Here is an 18,805-nt window from a genome sequence, read left to right on the forward strand (position 1 = left end):
TCAGAATTTAGTCAGACCCTACTTCCAACCTCAGTCAAACTTAAATTTCTGGATATTCAAAAGGTATACTGAACTCAGAAATATTATTTCTGGCAGAGAAGCTTAGTGGTGAATCATGTTCAGATGACAGTAAAGTTGTTTAGTCACAGATTATATTGTGTTTTTCTCAGGTTGGTTGTCCAACAGTTCTGTTTCTTTTCAGGGAAGTTTTAATCTTGGGACTGAGGATTTTACTGTTTTAGAAAAACAAAGCTGGACACACTAGGGTGTTTCTATAGACCCAGCTACTTAGGAAGCTGAGGCATGAGTATCATGTGAGCTCAAGAGTTTGAGGTCAGCATAGGTAACATATTAGGACTTTGTCTTAAAAACAAATGAAAATAAGCTAGCAAAGGCCAGGTTTTTCAGCCCCCTTCTAGCTCAGATAAAAGAGATAGTTGCTTGATGTCTGGTTCTTGCCTATAATTCTAGCTACTCAGGATCCTAAGATCTAAGGATCAGTTGTTTGAAGCCAGCCTGGCCAAGAAAGCCTGTAAGACTCCTATCTACTTTTAACTACCAAAAAAGCCAGAAGTAGAGCTGTGGTTCAAGTGGTAGAGTGCTAGCCTTGAGTAAAAAAGCTTAGGGACAGTGCCCAGGACCTGAGTTCAAGCCCTAAGACTGGCATGCACTCACACACACATTAACACACACACACGCACGCACACACACATTAACACACACACACACACACACACACACACACACACAGGTTAAGGGATTATCAGAGCCTTAAAAATACTTGAATGGAATCCAAATGGACTATGGACTATGATCCCTGAATTTGCTGGCTTTTTAACTATTTTCTAGTATGTTCTAGAATTTGTCACATATTTAAAAAAAATTAGCTTACATTAGTTATAAGAGGAGGATTTCACTCATTTTTCTATACATATTTACAATATGCTTAATCTCATCCCCTCTGAGATCTGTCATTCTATGCGTTGTGTTACAGAGTATAAAATGGCCATGTTCCTATAAGTAATCCTGTCCTAAAGCAGAATCTAGTAAGAAATTGCCCCATCCAAAGAACTCACCTTTGCCTCTACTTTTGGTATAAACTAGTTCTAATGTCTGAGTTAGAATAGCAGTGGCTTGACTTCTTAAGGAATTTTCACATAGAAACTGAGAAAATGCATGCCACTGGGCTTTGGAAAATCTTATGTTACCACAAGGCCATCAGTATCAGATGAATTACTTAGGTATTTGTGGTAATCTAGGTTCATAGAATCTGAACTTGGAAGCATTTTCAATCCCCTGTACTGTGCTGGACATGATACTCCCAGTCACTTCCCCTGGCAACAGCTTTGGCCTGTATTGTTTCTGTTCCACGGTCTTAGCTTTGGCTAAGTACTTTAATACCACTAGAGTCATAAAGAAGTCCAAATAACATCTTTTTTTGGACCTTAGACAGACAACTACAAGCAAATAGAACACCAGAGACCATAATAGTGAGGACTATTATATTCTGAGATTGCTCTTATTTTTCCTCTCAGGTCTTCCTCACGTTTGATCTTTGAACACTGCTACCTTCATTCTTGGTTTTTTTTTTTTTTTTTTGGGTCCGGTCGTGGGGCTTGAACTCTGGGCTGGGCGCTATCCCTCAGCTCTTCAGCTCAAGGCTAGTACTCTACCACTTGAGCCACAGCGCCACTTCCGGCTTCTTTCTTTTTGCTTATGTGGTGCTGAGGAATCGAACCCAGGGCCTCATGCATGCTAGGCAAGCGCTCTACCACTGAGCCACCATCCCAGCCCTTGTTTTTGTTTTTTATTTTGGTTGGTCGTGGGGCTTGAATTCTGGGCTGGGGCACTGTCCCTGAGCTCTTCAGCCCAAGATGAGTGCTCTACCACTTGAGCCACAGCGCCACTTCCAGTTTTCTGGTGGGTTTTATTGGAGCTAAGAATCTCACAGACTTTACTTCCCAGGCTGGCTTTGAACTGTGATTCCCAGATCTCAGCCTTCTGAGTAGCTAGGATTATAGGCATGAGCCACGGGTGCTCAGCTTCATTCTTGCTGTACATACATACATACATACATACATACATTCCTACATACATACATACACACACACACACACACATTTTTTTTTTTTTTGCTGGTTCTGGGCTTGAACTCTGAGCCTGGGTGCTGTCCCTTAGCTTGTTTTGCTCAAGGTGAACATTCTATCATTTAAGCCACAGTATCATTTCTAGATTTTTTTTTGGAGTAGTTTATTGGTGGTAAGAATCTCACTGGGTTTTCTGCCTAAGCTGGTTTTGAACCACGATCCTCAGATCTCAGCTTTCTGAGTAGCTAGGATTACAGGCATGAGCCACCGCTCCCAGAATCTTGTTACATATCACAGAGAATAAATCATATGTTTTATTCTTCCTATAGGAAGTTCGTTGTTGTTGAGTTTTGTTTTTTGCTGGTCTGGGGGTTTGGGTGCTGTCCCTGAGCTTTTGTGCTCAAGGCTAGCACTCTCTACTTCTTGAGCCACAGCATTACTTCAGGCTTTTTTGGTGTTTTATTGGAGATAAGAGTCTTACAGACATTCCTGCCCAGGCTGGCTTTGAACTGTGATCCTCAGATCTCAGCCTCCTGCGTGGTGAGGACTATAGGCATGAGGAAGGTTATTGTTTGAACTCATTTCAACTTGCTTGACTACTTCTTTCAACATGTTGCTTATGTCATTTGAGATATAATGGCAGCCATTACTGTCTTCAAGACCAGCATCAAGATTGAAGGCTTTTTGTTGTATATTAGTATTGTCAGTTCTCCTGTAGAATGAGAAATTTTTTCTCCTTTGAGGGAATGTGTTGAAGACAGGGAAAAAAAAGTTACAGACGTTGTTGGTGGAATGATACTCTGATCTTTAAAGACATTCAAGTCTTCCTACTAATAGACATGAGGCTGTAAAAACTGCCACGTTGTATAGTTAGCATTTCATCGAGACTTTTCCTTAATGTTGGTTTTCCCTTTCCCCATCTCCAAATTCCAAAACAATCATGTTTCTCAAATGTTGTTTGAAAGTCACCTATTGTGTTAACTAGGGTAGTCTATTAAATTCAGATCCCTGGGCCTACTCCCTAGGTTGGGCTTGAATATCTTGGTGTAAGGTCCTGAGAACTTAAAAATTTAAAAATTCTAGATGATCTCTCCACTGCCACTAACCTGATAGGCTCTTACCATACAGCCTTAAGGTAGCTAGCTTGGGTCTAGCAATCCTTCTGCCTCAGTATCCCAAGTGCTAAGATTATAATCATATGCTACTATAATCATATGGATAGGTGATTTCTTATGTATATTAAACTTGTCCATGAACTTTAGAATCTTCACTTTTTTGGGGGGGGGTCCAGTCGTGGAGCCTGAACTCTGGGCCTGGGCGCTATCCCTCAGCTCTTCAGCTCAAGGCTAGCGCTCTACCACTTGAGCCACAGCGCCACTTCTGGCTTTTTTCTTTTTGCTTATGTGGTGCTGAGGAATCGAACCCGGGGCCTTGAGCATGCAAGGCAAGCACTCTACCACTGAGCCACCTTCCCAGCCCGTCCATGAACTTCAGAATCTTTGATATTATTGGTATACAAGTTGCTTGTCTTCCTGGTGAACTAGATTATCCTCACTAGGACTGGCCAACTTTAAACCTCCTGCTGAGAAGTAGTTACCGTGATCCTTTTTTTTGAATTTTAGATGTCATTCCATCCCTCATAAAGGAATCAAATTTTTTGCCCACAAATGAAATATTTAGTGCTGGTAGCCATTGCTCTGAACTTAGTACCCTGAGCATTTTTTAAACAAGATTCTTATGCATTTCTTTGTATGAAAGGTCACTGTTGCTGCTCTGAAGCATAGGCAGAGTTAGTGACTATCCTAGAGCCCACAAGCCACTATAGTATGGCCAGATTACAAATGGAGAGTCAGAAAGCTTGCTTAGGGATGTAGAATGAGTCCACATGACCTGTCCTGGGCCAACTTTTGTATAGGTCTGACTAGTAACATAAGGAAAGGGCATTTGCCAGAGGGCTAGATTCCTGACAGGCTACTTAGGCTGATGCAAGCACTGCTGCTATGGCTGATGGGGCTTGTATGACTGTTGAGTCTTGATTCTTCCTCCACCTTTCCTCTGTCCTACAGATGCAGGTTTATTTGCATACTCTGTGCTGATATTAGATTGAAAGCCTCTCATTGTTTTTTAGCTCAGTGTTTAGATAACACACATGTCTGAGGCTTCCAGGGCAGCCTGTAAAGGAAATGCCTGGGCTCTAATAGCTCTGTCGTTTATTCTCCATATGGGAGTGAGTATGGCTTGTATTCAGGACCATGATAAGAACATTTCTTTTCAGGGATTGATTTGGGGACTATAGGAGTACTGTGCTTTTCCTTGATGTCTAAGAGTTCTAGGGATAGTGGTTTTGTTTTTTTTTTTGTCTTTTCTCTCTCTTCTCTTTCATTCTACTCATAAGAGGATTATAAGCTGTTTTACCCAAGCCTTGTTTTTACATGTATCTGTAATACCAAACAGCATTCTTCCCTTTAGTAATAGACTGGCTTGAGAGGGTGGGAGGCACAGGGCTGACTGTGGTTGGTATTTGTATAGGCTGTTTTTGTGACCTCCCTAGGTTGGCAGCTGCACCTGTACTTCTGTGTTGGGTTTTTTTTGCCCCTCCTCCCTACCCTGTCCACCCCGCCCGGTTGTGGGGCCTGAACTCTGGGCCAGGGCGCTGTCCCTCAGCTCTTCAGCTCAAGGCTAGTGCTCTACCACTCGAGCCACAGTGCTACTTCCCGCTTTTTCTGCTTATGTGGTGCTGAGGAATCAAACCCAGGGCTTCATGCATGCAAGGCAAGCACTGAGCCACCTTTCCAAGGGATATTTCCTTCCTTGTTTCTTAATTTGTCCCATTACTTTCTTTACGGAAGGAAGTTTACAAAAAGGAAAAGAAAGAGGAAATGAAAAGAAAAATTATCTTTTCTAATAAAATGTAATTCTTTAAGCTTTTACTTGGTAACATGCGATTAAAACTTCTTCCTTGCTGAGCACTGGTAGGTTATACCTGTGATCCTAGTGACTTATGGATCTGAGATCTGAGGAACAGGGTTTGAAGCCAACTGGGGCAGGAAAGTCCCTGGGACTCTTATCTCCAGTTAACCACACAAAAAAAGAGCCACAAGTGGAGCTGTGGCTCAAGGAGTAGAACACCAGCCTTCAAAAACAGTATCTTCTAAGCTCTAATTTAGGTTTCCTGAGGACTTTTCCAGGTCTTGTGATTTCTTGAATTTATAAACTTTTTTCCTCTGGGGTCATTTCCTTTCCATGACAGCATTACCTGTGTGAGACAGTAAATGATTGGTTCTGCCAGGAACTCTTTTTTTGTAATAACCCTGACATATACAGCTAACTTCACTTTCTTTCTTACCAGTAACTTTGTGTTCCAAGAACTGAACCGAAAACGAGAGAAGTTGGTTATAGCATGGGTAGTCAGCACTCATCCTTCTATAATATAGGGTCTGGGCACTTAAGGGTCTTGACTTCGAGAAAGATAAAATGGAGACAGCTTTTAAAAAAAAATAAATGTGACTTGTGCAATTGTTTGTGGCTATCCTAGTTAACTGTCATATTGAAATTATCTTCTGTGTCATTGAAAAAAATCATTAAGGACCATATTGTGGAAACTATAGCAGAATACTAGGTGAATCAGAATGTATCACTCCCTAAGCAAATGAAATCATATGTATTCGCCAAAGTTCATTTCAAAACTAACTAAACTTGGGAATTATAGAGGTAAGCAAGTCATCTTCACTTTTCCTTATATATTTTTTGCATATTATTATTATTTTGTTGGTTGTTAGGCTTGAACTCAGGGCCTGGGTGCTGTCTCTTAGCTTTTTTACTCAAGGCTAGTGTGCTATCACTCTGAACCACAGATTCACTTCCAGTTTTCTGGTGATAAATTGGAGATGAGGGAATCATGGCTTTGAACTACAATCATCAGATCTCAGTCTTCTTAGTAGCTAGGATTATAGATGTGAGCCACCAATACCTGGCTGCATTTAATTTTTTTTTTTTTTTTTTTTTTGGAGGGGTCCAGTCGTGGGGCCTAAACTCTGGGCCTGGGCACTGTCCCTCAGCTCTTCAGCTCAAGGCTAGCGCTCTACCACTTGAGCCACAGCGCCACTTCCGGCTTTTTTTTTCTTTTTGCTTATGTGGTGCTGAGGAATCGAACCTAGGGCCTCAGGCATGCAAGGCAAGCACTCTACCACTGAGCCACCTTCCCAGCCCTGCATTTAATTTTTTTTAACTTAAATGTTTATCTTTAGTTATGGAATACAACTTTTTAAATTTTTTAAAAAATATATTTTATTATTGTAAAAATACTATACAGAGGGGTTGCAGTTACATGAGTAAGGTAATGAGTACATTTCCTGTAGAGCATTGTTACCTCCTCCTTTGTTTTTCCCCTATCATCCCTTTCCTCCCCATCTCCTCAACTCCTCCCCTCCCCCCGCAAAGTTGTAAAGTTGTTTTCAACATAGTGTCTTGTACATCTCATTGTTACAATGGTTCAACCTGTATCCTTATTTCCTCATTTTGTTATTTCCCTTCCCCTCCCCAAATTAGAAAAATGTATATACAAGATTCAGGGCACCGGAATCAAATACAGTGACAACAGAGGTTATACCATGGGAGAAGAACATACAAAAGAAACAGACAGGGGCTAGGAAGATAGCTCAGTGGTAGAGTGCTTGCCTTGCATGCATGAGGCCCTGGGTTCGATTCCTTAGCACCACATAAGCAGAAAAGCCAGACATGGCACTGTGGCTCAAGTGGTAGATTGCTAGCCTTGAGCTGAAGAGCTGAGGGACAGCGCCCAGGCCCAGATGTCAAGCCCTGTGACTGACGAAAAAAAAAAAACAAACAAAAATCACATGGTACATTATAAATACATTAAAAACACCAGCAAGAAAGATAAAAAAACACTTGTCCCTATCTTGGGGTTCATTTCACTTAGCATCATCTTATATGGTCATATGGATTACAACTTATTTTAATCAATAGATTAATAATTTTAAAAAGTGCTTGGTATATTTAAGTAATTTTGTGTGTATATGTGTGTGTTGGCTTGAACTTAGGGCTTGAACTTTGCTCAACGCTAGTGCTCTACCATTTGAGCAAGTGGCTCCTGTCTATAATCCCAGCTACTCAGCAGGCTGAGATCTGAGGATCATGGTTCAAAGCCAGCCCAGGCAGGAAAGTCCATGAGATTCTTATCTCCAATTAACCATAAAAACCCAGAGATTGAGCTATGGCTCCAGTGATAGAAGTACCCCTTCAGTAGAAACACACTAGGACAGCACCTAGGCTATGAGTTCAAGCCCCAGGACTGGCATAACAAAAAAAAATCTGAGTCTAGAATGAACAATCAAGTGTCTATTGTTCTCCCTCTGATGTTTCTATTTCTAATACAAAAAATAAGTATATTGCTTAAATGCCATCTATGATTGGCTAGTAGATGATGACTTAGAATTCTGACAAATGTCTGTAGTTATGTACTTAGCTTAAGTAACAAAGTAGCTAATGATTTTGGTTTGATTCTTTTTTCAGTGTTTTTTTTTTAAATATCCTTTTCTTGAAAATTTACTGGAAATTTACCTTTGGAGATTTTAAGGACTTCATATTTTAAATAATTTGCATTAATATAACCAAGGAACCATCCTTACCCTAATTATTATCTTCTAACAAATCTTACTGATACGTTACATACTCAGTGGGGAAAAAAGAGAAACCAGTGTCTTGCTAATGCATAGTATTCTCAGTGTGTGTGTGTGTGTGTGTGTGTGTGTGTGTGTGTGTGTGTGTGTGTGTGTGTGTGTGTGTGTGTGTGTGTGTGTGTGTGTGTGTGTGTGTGTGTGTGTGTGTGTGTGTGTGTGTGTGTGTGTGTGTGTGTGTGTGTGTGTGTCCTAGGGGCTTAAATGAACTGAGGTCCTCACATTGTTCTGCTTTTTTGTTCATGACTACAACTCTACCACTTGAGCCATATCTCCACTTCCAGCTTTTTGCTGGTTAATTTTTTTGCTGGTTAATTGGAGATAAGAATCTCTTGAATTTTTTTGCCCAGGGTTAATTTTAGCATCAATTTCAGGATCTCAGTCACCTGAGCCGCTAGGATTATAGGTGTGAACCGCCAGCACCCAGTGACGTATTCTCATTTTTAGACCCATCAACTGTGGCAAATTTTGTCTTATGATAGAAATACCCAGTTATAATGCACAAGCCTAACAGAACATCTTGGACATGTAAAGGATAGTAAATTCATTGTGTTTTGTAAATCCTTGTCTAATCTGTCCATGTTTCCTCCCTGTGCTTTTTCTACCTTCCAGTTCTCTCCTGCGCTATGGTGGCAACCTATCTCTCCAAAGTGCCATGAGTGTGCGATTCAACAGCAATGGGACCCAGCTCCTGGCCCTACGGCGGCGCCTGCCCCCTGTGCTCTATGACATCCACTCTCGCCTGCCGGTGTTCCAGTTTGACAATCAGGGTTACTTCAACTCGTGCACTATGAAAAGTTGTTGTTTTGCAGGAGATCGTGACCAGGTTAGTACTTCCTGCTCCCTAGATCCTTACATCTCTCTGTACTGGTCTTTTCAGTACCATGTCAAGTAGAAATAATTGAGGAGAAACAAGTCTTAAGACCTTCTGAACTCAGTGTTTGTTTCTTTCTCGGTCTCTGTCTTTACAGTCTCTGCCTCCCCCCACCCCCCCCCTCCCACCCCCGGTGGTCCTGGGATTTGAACTTGGCTTGATGATTGCTAGGCAGGTACTTTACTACTTGAGTCATGCTCTTAGCCCCATTGTGAGTTTCTTTGTCCAAATTGCCAGTGGGTGCATATAAGGTACTTATAAATCAAGGCTGACTACTATGTGGTTTGGTTGTTTTTGTTTTTGTTATTTTTTTACAACCCAGTGCCACTGCATTTGTGAATGGATATTTAGTATTCTATGAACATGCCATTTCCAAAGAAAGAGAGCCATGAAAATTAGCCTGCCAGTGAAAGACAGTTTGTCATTTTTCATATCAAGCATAGCAGTGAAACAGACTAAATAGCATCTAAGGAGACATGTACATAGGGGGGCTGGTTACAAGATGACATCTTTTCCTTGGAAGAAATGAGCTGAGCAGCTTTGTTTGATAGAGAGCCAGATGCTAACTCTTTTTGTTTTTACTACTAGCATCATAACTGGGACTATAGAGTTCTAGCTGTGAATTCCCAGCCTTTTCTTAGTGTCACTGGAAATGGAGATACTGAAGTTGATTTAAAGCTGGTAGTTTAAAATATACTTGGTATTCTTGAACTTGTCTTGGCCTTAAAAGTTCTAAAGTCATGGGGCCTGAACTCTGGGCCTGGGCACTGTACCTCAGCTGTTCAGCTCAAGGCTAGCACTCTACCACTTGAGCCACAGCGCCACTTCCGTCTTTTTCTGCTTATTTGGTGCTGAGGAATTGAACCCAGGGCCTCATGCATGCGAGGCAAACACTCTACCACTGAGCCACCTTCCCAGCCCAGTTCTAAAGTTTTATATCAATGGTTGGTTGAACTGGTCTTAGTAAATGATCTAAGTAAAGATAATATAGAGAAAGACTGATCAAGTAAACAAATAGATTTTTCTTTTCTTTTTAAAGATAATGAATCTTTATTTTGGGGGGGGGAGGGCTGGTCATAGGGCCTGAACTCTGGGCCTGGGCACTGTCCCTCAGCTCTTAAGCTCAAGGCTAGCCCTCTACCACTTGAGCCACAGCACTCCGGCTTTTTTTCTTTTTGCTTATGTGGTGCTGGGGAATCGAACCCAGGGCCTCATGCATGCAAGGCAAGGACTCTACCATTGAGCCACCTTCCCAGCCCCAAGATAATGAATCTTAATGCTAGTCCTTATTCCTAGTCCTTGTTTTCATCAGCAAGATGTTTTCTCACCTTTGGGCTCATCACCTATGTCAAATTTGATACGTCATTTTCATAGGCTATATAGAGTTGTTTATGGGCAAGAGACATAAAGGAAACGGTTTGAGAACTTTCCAACACTCTGCTTTTACAGTTAGAAGTTAGGATTTTTCTCCCTGAGTTGCTAGAGGTTCCCTAATATTGTAGTTTAAAGATTAGTGAATACAGTAAGTACGGAATAAATATTTGTTTAACTGATTCGCATGTTGGTAGATGAGAATTTTCTTTTTAAGATTTGCAAGATAGAAACTTCTTCTTCTTCCTTTTTTTTTTTTTTTTTGCCAGTCATGGGGCTTGAATTCTGGGCCTGAGTGCTGTCCCTCAGCTCTTCAGCTCAAGGCTAGCACTCTACCCCTTGAGCCACAGCACCACTTCTGGCTTTTTTCTGCTTATGTGGTGCTGAGAAGTCGAACCCAGGACCTCATGCATGCAAGGCAAGCACTGTACCATTGAGCCACTTCCCAGCCTCGAAACTTCCTTTTTATGGATAGAAAACAAATATCCAAATTCAAGATTCAGATTTAAGTTGGAATTCTAGGGCTTACTTAGCTGAAATCCATATTGGAGACCATTAAATGGCCTTGTTAAAGTGTCTCCCTGAGGGGGCCAAGGAGTCTGAATTACTTAGTTATTATTGACCTATTTGATTGTTTCTTGGGTGGGAAGAATCAAGTTCTAGAGAGGAGATGAACCCCCAAAAATAATTTAGTTATTAAATAGAATGGCTGCTATATCTTTTAATAGCTATGGAAATGGCAACTAAGTTGCTTTTTCCCCCTTCATTCTTCTTTATTTTGTTTGTTTGATGGTCCTGGGAATTGAACTCAAGGCCTGGGCTCTGTCCCGAGCTTCTGTTGTTCAAGGACAGTGTTCTACCACTTGAGCCACAGCTATACTTCAAGCATTTTTGGCAGTTAATTTGAGGTAAGAGTCTTACAGACTCTCCTACCCTGGCTGGCTTTAAACTTCAGTCTTCAAGATCTCAGCCTCTTGAATAGTTAGGATTGCAGGTATGAGCCACTGGCATTTGGCTATTCTTTTTTTCCCTCATCTTTTGCTAACCTGTTATGCATGTGATTCTTTTTTTTTTTTTTTTTTGGGTCCGGTCGTGGGGCCTGAACTCTGGGCCTGGGCGCTGTCCCTCAGCTCTTCAACTCAAGGCTAGCACTCTACCACTTAAGCCACAGCTCCACTTCCGGCTTTTTTCTTTCTGCTTATGTGGTGCTGAGGAATCGAACCCAGGGCCTCAGGCATACAAGGCAAGCGCTCTACCACTGAGCCACCTTCCCAGCCCCTGCATGTGATTCTTATTTTACTATTAAAGAACATTCATTAAATATAATAGGCAGAATGAAAGGTGAAAGAGATAAAGGAGAATGGATATTGATATTATATTTTCTCAGGCTATATAGTAGCAGTCAAATACTGTCTTCATGAAGTTCCTAAAATATTTAGGCAAAGGCCTATGAACAAAATGTAGAGTACATACACCATTGTTTTTCAGCCTTAGCATTGTCATTATTTTGGCTGGTGAGTTTGCTCTGTGGGATTGCCCTGTGCCTTTTAGGATGAGTAATACTATCCCTTGCCTCTACCCATGAGATTGTCATTCTTAATTGCTTTCCCGGCAACCAAAATGTTTCCAGACATTGCCAGATATCTCCTGGGATAATACTGCCCCTGGTTGAGAACCTTGGTCCAGAATAGAATTACCTGTCTTGCCTAGAAGCACTGGGGCAGATATTATCAGAGGCAGAGCTATGAAAGGAATAAATTGAAGACATAGTTGTTTTCATCTTGTAGGTTTTCTGTAATGATAAAAATATTGAGTGACGCCGGGCGCTGGTGGCTCACGCTTGTAATCCTACCTACTCAGGAGGCTGAGATCTGAGGATCGCAGTTCAAAGCCAACCCAGGCAGGAGAGACCATGAGACTCCTATCTCCAATAAACCACCAGAAAACCGGAAGTGGCGCTGTAGCTCAAGTGGTAGAGCGCTCGCCTTGAGCTGAAGAGCTGAGGGACAGCGCCCAGGCCCAGAGTTCAAGCCCCACGACCGACCAAAAAAAAAAAAAAAAATATTGAGTGACTTTTGATTTTTCTGTATTCAGAGTTTTGACTTTTGTCCTAAAGGAAGAATTTATAGGTATACTGTACTTGGATAAATGATACTGGCTTTCGGTTGCATTAAGTGGTTTTACTTAGATGATGGAGGATGCAAAAGATTATTTTTTTTTTAATTTTTATTTTTTGGGTCCGGTCCTGGGGCCTGAACTCTGGGCCTGGGCGCTGTCCCTCAGCTCTTTAGCTCAAGGCTAGCACTCTACCACTTGAGCCACAGCAACACTTTTGGCTTTTTTCTTTTTGCTTAAGTGGTGCTGAGGAATCAAACCCAGGGCCTCATGCATGCAAGGCAAGCGCTCTACCACTGAGCTACCTTCCCAGCCCACAAAAGATTATTGACTCTAGCTTTTGTACCAATCAGAATTACTCTTCAGTCTGTTCCTATCCTCCATAGAGATGATCAGATCTAATCAAGGAAATAAATAGTATAGAAATTTACATTTGGCCTTTCTGTTCACTCTATAGGGATTAAGAAATATAGCTAATTTATAGTCATCTTGCCTATAAATTCTGGTACACAGTGAAAGCAATAAATACTTGTTGATGTGAGTCTTGATTCTTTAGTTCATCTGTGTGGTGTTTAGCATTCTGGGCCTAAATCTTCTCTAACTGTAAATTAAAATTGATCAATACCACTTTTCCTATCAACTTCCAAAGGTCTTTAGGTACATAAATTGAATAATGGATTACAGTGAAACTAATTCACTGAGCTTAGAGTTCTAAGGGTTACACAAAAAGCCAGATTTACTGTCTCAGTCCTGGAACATGTTTTTTGAAAGTGATTTATGGGCTCTGATTTTCCACACTCAGGGCTACAGCAGCAGTTGCCACAGTTCAGTATGATCTATGCAATGTACATATTTTTTTATCTAGTCCAGATAGGAATTTTTTTTATTGCTTTCATATTCTAAAACCTACCCTTTCTTTATATTGATATTTACTTGTTTATTTGAAACAGCATTTCACCATGTTGCCTCAAACTTCTGTCTTCCTGTATCAGCCTGCCAAATAGTTGAGCTTACAGGCATGATCTTTCTGTTCCACCTTGTTCCTCTGTGCTCTGAGAACATCCATCGCCTGAAACTCATTCTCTGTAAATTTTCATTTAGTCATAAACTGTGTAACCATCCCAGAGGAACTGAGAATATCCATAATAGGAATAAACATGGACAAAAGAAGAAGTGATCCCTTGGGGCTGGGAAGGTGGCTCAGTGGTAGAGCGCTTGCCTTGCGTGCATGAGGCCCTGGGTTTGATTCCTCAGCACCACATAAGCAAAAAGAAAAAAGCCGGAAGTGGCGCTGTGGCTCAAGTGGTAGAGTGCTAGCCTTGAGCTGAAGAGCTGAGGGACAGCGCCCAGGCCCAGAGTTCAGGCCCCACAACTGGACCAAAAAAAAAAAAAGAAGAAGAAGTGGTCCCATCCATCTAAGATAGTCTTCTGACTTTTAATTACAAAGTGATTAGTCAGGCCACACAGATGGATCCAGATATTATGCCGGAGATCCTATACTTCTTTTTTGACTATGCTGGGTTCCTAGATAATTTGTTAGTTTCAAAATTACACGAACATTTTAAGAAATTAGAATCAGGGAATAAAGTGTGAAATATGTCCCTATGTTCACTACTATCACTGTAGATGAATTCTAGTCATAGAGCTGTTATAGGTTATTTTGTACAAACTTTTACAAATGATGAGGTTAGGTGCACAAGGTACCACACATACAAGTTTATAGCCCAGCTAGGACTAGAACTCAGATTTTATTTTATTTTTTATCTTTTTAATTTTTGCCAGCCCTGGGGCTTGAACTCTGGGCCTGGACTCTGTCCTTGAGCCTCTCTGTGCTCAAGACTCACATTCTACCACTTAAGCCACAGTACCATTTCCAGTTTTTTCTGTGATTAATTGGAGATAAGGGTCTCATAGACTTAGCTGTCCCAGCTGGCTTTGAACTGTGATCCTCAGATCTCAGCCTCCTGGAGTAGCTAGGATTATAGGTATGAGCCACCAGTGCCTGGCTAGAACTCAGATTTTTTAGCTCTTATTGTATACTCTCATTTTCACTCTTCAAATGGTTGTAACTTGATGCCATTGGAAGCAAGACTGTTTGTAAAAATGAATAGACTGGCCTGTGAGTACACAGTTAGAAAGTAGTGTAAACTGGAAAGTCCAAATTCCATCAGGGATTTTTCTACTCATCTTTTGCCTGTTGTTTTAGTAGCTTCTGTATTACCAAAACATCTATGTGCTCTGTATTCTGCAGTAGAGCTTCCAGCTTGAAACTTTGTGCTTTATTCAGCAGGTTGTTTTTTTCCCTCATGTTTAGTTCTGTGGTGTGTCACTGATTTATGGATGAGTAGAAACAAGTTCCATCCTCATTTTTTTTCTTTTTTCCCTTCTGGGGCTTGAACACAGGGCCTGGGCTCTATCCTTGAGCCTCTCTGTGTTCAAGGCTAGCACTCTACCACTTGAGCCACAGCACCACTTCTGGCTTTTTTTTTTTTTAGTAATTTCTTGGAGATAAGAGTCTCACAGACTTTCCTGCCTGGTCTGGGCTTGAGCTGCAATCCTCAGATCATAGCCTCCTGAGAAGCTAGGATTATACCAGCGCCTAGCTCCTTTCCTAGTTTTTAACTGAACATTTTTTTTTTTTTTGGGTCCGGTCATGGGGCCTGAACTCTGGGCCTGGGTGCTGTCCCTCAGCTCTTCAGCTCAAGGCTAGCGCTCTACCACTTGAGCCACAGCACCACTTCCGGCTTTTTTCTTATGTGGTGCTGAGGAATCGAACCCAGGGCCTCGAGCATGCAAGTCAAGTGTTCTACCACTGAGCCACCTTCCCAGCCCCTGAACATTTTTTTTTAAACATTCCTTCCAACATTTTTTTGTGTGTGTGTGACAATCCTGGGGCTTGAACTTGGGACCTGGGTGCTGGCCCTGAGTTTTTGTGCTCAAGGATAGTGCTCTAACACTTTGAGTCACAGCACCATTTTTGGCTTTTTAGTAGTTAGCTGGAGATAAGAGTCTCATAAACTTTCCTGCTTGGGCTGGATCTCAGCTTCCTGAGTAGCTAAGATTGCATGTATGAACCACCAGCATCAGGCCATTCCTCCCAACTTAAAAAAAAAAGACAGCAAGTGTACTAGTGTGATATCATGGTGGCTAATGACAAAAAACAGCTTGAACTAAAGACTTTTTTCTTTCTTTTTCCTTCTTTTTAACACAGGGTCTTACTATGTTGTCCAGGTTGGCTCCGGATTTCTCCACCTTTTGCGTAGTAGGGACTATAGGCATGCCACTATGTCTAACTCCTTGAACTTCTGGTCTTGTAATATAGTGTGGCATTAAAATAACATTCCTAAGCTGGGCACTGGTGGCTCATGCTTATAACCCTAGCTATTCAGGAAGCCACCAGAAAACTGGAAGTAGAGCTGGGGCTCCAAGTGGTAGAATAACTAGCCTTGAGGGGAAAAGCTCAGAGACAATACCCAGGCCCTGAGTTCAAGCCCCATAACTGACCAAAAACAAAAACAAAAAGCCATTCCTCTCTTGGAGACTGCTTAAACCCAAGGGTTTTCTTTTCTTTCATAAAATGCTTAGATTTTGTTTAGTTGTTTCGTTTTTTTTTTTTTTCCCCTTGAAGCCTGAATTGGGTACACGTTGTATTCTAATCTTCACTCTCAGTGGCTATCTATATCTTTAATGAGTAAATCTCTTAACAGAGTTTAGAAAGAATGTGTGTTCCACTCGCTAGCTTTTCTGGTGCATACTTGTAAGACTGCACTTGGCTTTTGTTCTCTTTATTTCACAGTTCCTTAAATGGCTCTTGTCCTAGATTATGAGTCCAGCTGAGCAGTTCAGGCTTCTGGGAAGTCATCTCTCACACTAGAGGTGTGTGTGCCTGGAAATGAACAGGCTGATTAGTTTAAAATCTTCTCTAATGCTAGGTCTGCTAATCCCTAGATTTTGCTGAAAGAGGAATGGGAAAATAGTTTTTTTTCTTTTTTGAAGGATTGTGCATTAGAGTGTCTGAGTATTGGAATCTCTTATACAGGCCTTCATTTTGATATTGACAAATGGCAGGCAGGACCCCTAAAATCATGATAATGAAATCATTCTACCTCAACCCCAAAAAGCTAGCTTTTACCCTGTGAATCCAACAAAATGGTCCTAAATATGTGGCCTGGTCTCAGACATTACATCACCACTTAGCTTTTCTGTGTTGATGGAGTATGGGTAGAGCAAAGGGGTAGGAATGCATCAGTAAGTCTCTCTAGGCCAGAGAAGTGCCCCGTGAACTTTATAGCTCTGCTGTTTTTATACCTCCATTCAGCCCTGATGACACTACTTGGAGGGAAGGGGTTTGGAATGCCATATGTTATCTGAAATAAAAATATACTTTCACTAGTTAAAAAAAAAACATCTTTTGGGATTCATCCTTTAATTTGTTTTGTGGCTAGCTTTTTTTTGTTTACCTCTCTTTACTTATTTTCCCACTGTTATATTTAAATCAGCTTAGACCTTTGGGTGTAATTGAACTGGGCAGGTTTTGCTCTTGCTGTGAAACTGGAGCCTAGAGTAATTTGAAATGGCTGCTGTGATCAGTGGTAGGAATAAACCAGGATTAAACTCAGTTTCTTGCTTATGATTGTGCCCTATTCCTCATAGGCATACTGTTGCTTGTGATGTTGAGATCAAGTAGTAATATGGTCTTCTACAAGCTGATGAGGAAGAGCTAGCTAAATACAGAATGTTGTAGCAGAAGAATTTCTAGTAAGATAGCATATTGTTTATGTGAGTATTTTAGGAGACTTTTTTGTTGTGGTAGTTTTTTGGTTGTGGGGCCTGAACTCTGGCCCTGGGCGCTGTCCCTCAGCTCTTCAGCTCAAGGCTGGCACTCTACCACTTGAGCCACAGTGCCACTTCCAGCTTTTTCTGCTTATGTGGTGCTGAGGAATTGAACCTAGGGCCTCATGCATTCAAGGCAAACACTCTACCACACTGAGCCACTTTCCCAGCCCAAGACTTTTTTTTAAACAAAGAAAGGGTAGATTGAAAATAACGTTGCTATGCATAGTAATACACATCTGTAATCACAGCATTTGAAAGGTTAAGGCAGCTGTATCATAAAATTTGATGTCAGTCTGGGTTATAGAATAAGATCTTACTTTAAAAAAAAAGAGAGAGAAAGAAAGAAAATAACTTGTTTATTAAATCAGCCATTTCAAAATCCTTTTGAACCCTGGATCTCTTTGAAAGTCTAAAAGCTATAAATGGTCATCTCAGAAAAATATATTATTGCAGGCATCTGTGACTCATGCCTGTAATCCTAGCTATTCAGGAGGCTGAAATCTGAGGATCATGGTTCAAAGCCAGCCCAGGCAGGAAAGTCTGTGAGACTCTTCTCTCCAATTAATCACTAGAAAACCAGAAGTGGTGCTGTGGTTCAAGTGGTAGAGCACTAGCCTTGAGCTGAAGAGCACAGGGACAGCGCCCGGGCCGAGTTCAAGCCTCATGACTGACGAAAAAAGAAAAATGTAAATCATAAGGGATTTATGAGACTCCTGAAACTTGGGTTCTCAGGTATTATCAACCCTAGAGTAAGATTTTTCCTTTTGGACAAGATTATTCTTTAGTCAATTTGCTGATAAACTTTTGTAACTTAAAAGGCATAAAAAGTATAGGCAGCTCTTTTCTGATTTATAATTGGCTGAAAAGGAATACTAGGAGACCTGGATTTCTTTTTAGGTTAGGAATAAATGGAACTAATGTGATAGCGTACATGACATAAGTTCTCCCCTGGAAAGGAGTAGGAAGTAGACATTCATGAAGTAGGACGAGTTGTTCTATCTGCCCAGCCTCCTTAGTTAGATATGACTTTCAGTAGCTCTGTCTCTTGCTTTAGTATGCAGGCTTTGGAGATAAAGGGAAACACTATTCCTTCCTCAGAATGCTTTGAGAATTTTGCTTGAAATGAAGAGTGTAAATAATCACAGACGGACTGAAGTGAGTGATGCCCCCTCACTTCTCAGTCCCCACATGCCAAAGTCAAGACTACAGAGAGCAGACTGGGTACTGAGGGCCATTTGGTTGGTGGTCCAGCAAACTAAGCCCGGGTTCCCAAAATGCAATCTGTTAAAGATTCATCTTTAAGTAATGCCAACTACTTTATTATAGCAGCTGTTTATGATTTAGAGCCATTTTTTTGTTTCTTTCCTACTGATTATTTGACTATTACTGGCTACCATTATGGAATATTTCTTTATTAATAGAACTTAGCCTACTCAGCACCAATAAAGGTTGTTTGTTTTAATGAACCAAAGGATTCCAGGAGCCTAATGGAGCTGAAATGACAAATGATCCAAAGAAGCAAGAATAATGTAACTTAACATGCAAAAATAGTATTAATCTTATGGGTATGTATATTTGCATGCTTTCATTTAGAACCGTCTTTCTTACCACAAGTAAAATAAATGTATGGCTTTACCCATTTCCAAAGAAAATTTGTTCTGATTGCTTTGGATAATATTTTTGGCAGCACATAAAATTTGGGCATAAATGATAGGGTCAGTGGTATATTTCATCCCAATTAGCAAACCTGTCTATAAATGAACTTCTAAGACTACATCACAGAATTGTTCCATTATATTTTTTTCCTCTGACAAAAAGTCATAGGG

The 18,805-nt window shown here is 41.0% G+C and overlaps 1 protein-coding gene across 4 annotated transcripts in view; it reads left to right on the forward strand.

The window, feature by feature from the left end:
• Dcaf5 (DDB1 and CUL4 associated factor 5) overlaps positions 1 to 18,805 on the forward strand; it is a 108,598-nt gene that overhangs the window by 51,720 nt on the left and 38,073 nt on the right. For all 4 annotated transcript variants that reach the window (XR_006149425.1, XM_042692471.1, XM_042692472.1 and 1 more), the window contains exon 6: positions 8,396 to 8,609. Coding sequence is in view for 3 of the 4 variants with exons in the window: in XM_042692471.1 (XP_042548405.1) it covers positions 8,396 to 8,609 (214 nt within the window). In the remaining variant the exon portion in view is untranslated. The remainder of the gene's footprint in view (positions 1 to 8,395; positions 8,610 to 18,805) is intronic.

The sequence above is a fragment of the Dipodomys spectabilis genome, unplaced genomic scaffold (assembly GCF_019054845.1).
Source record: "Dipodomys spectabilis isolate Male_0828 unplaced genomic scaffold, ASM1905484v1 ptg000157l, whole genome shotgun sequence".
In the NCBI taxonomy this organism is placed as follows: Eukaryota; Metazoa; Chordata; class Mammalia; order Rodentia; family Heteromyidae; genus Dipodomys; species Dipodomys spectabilis.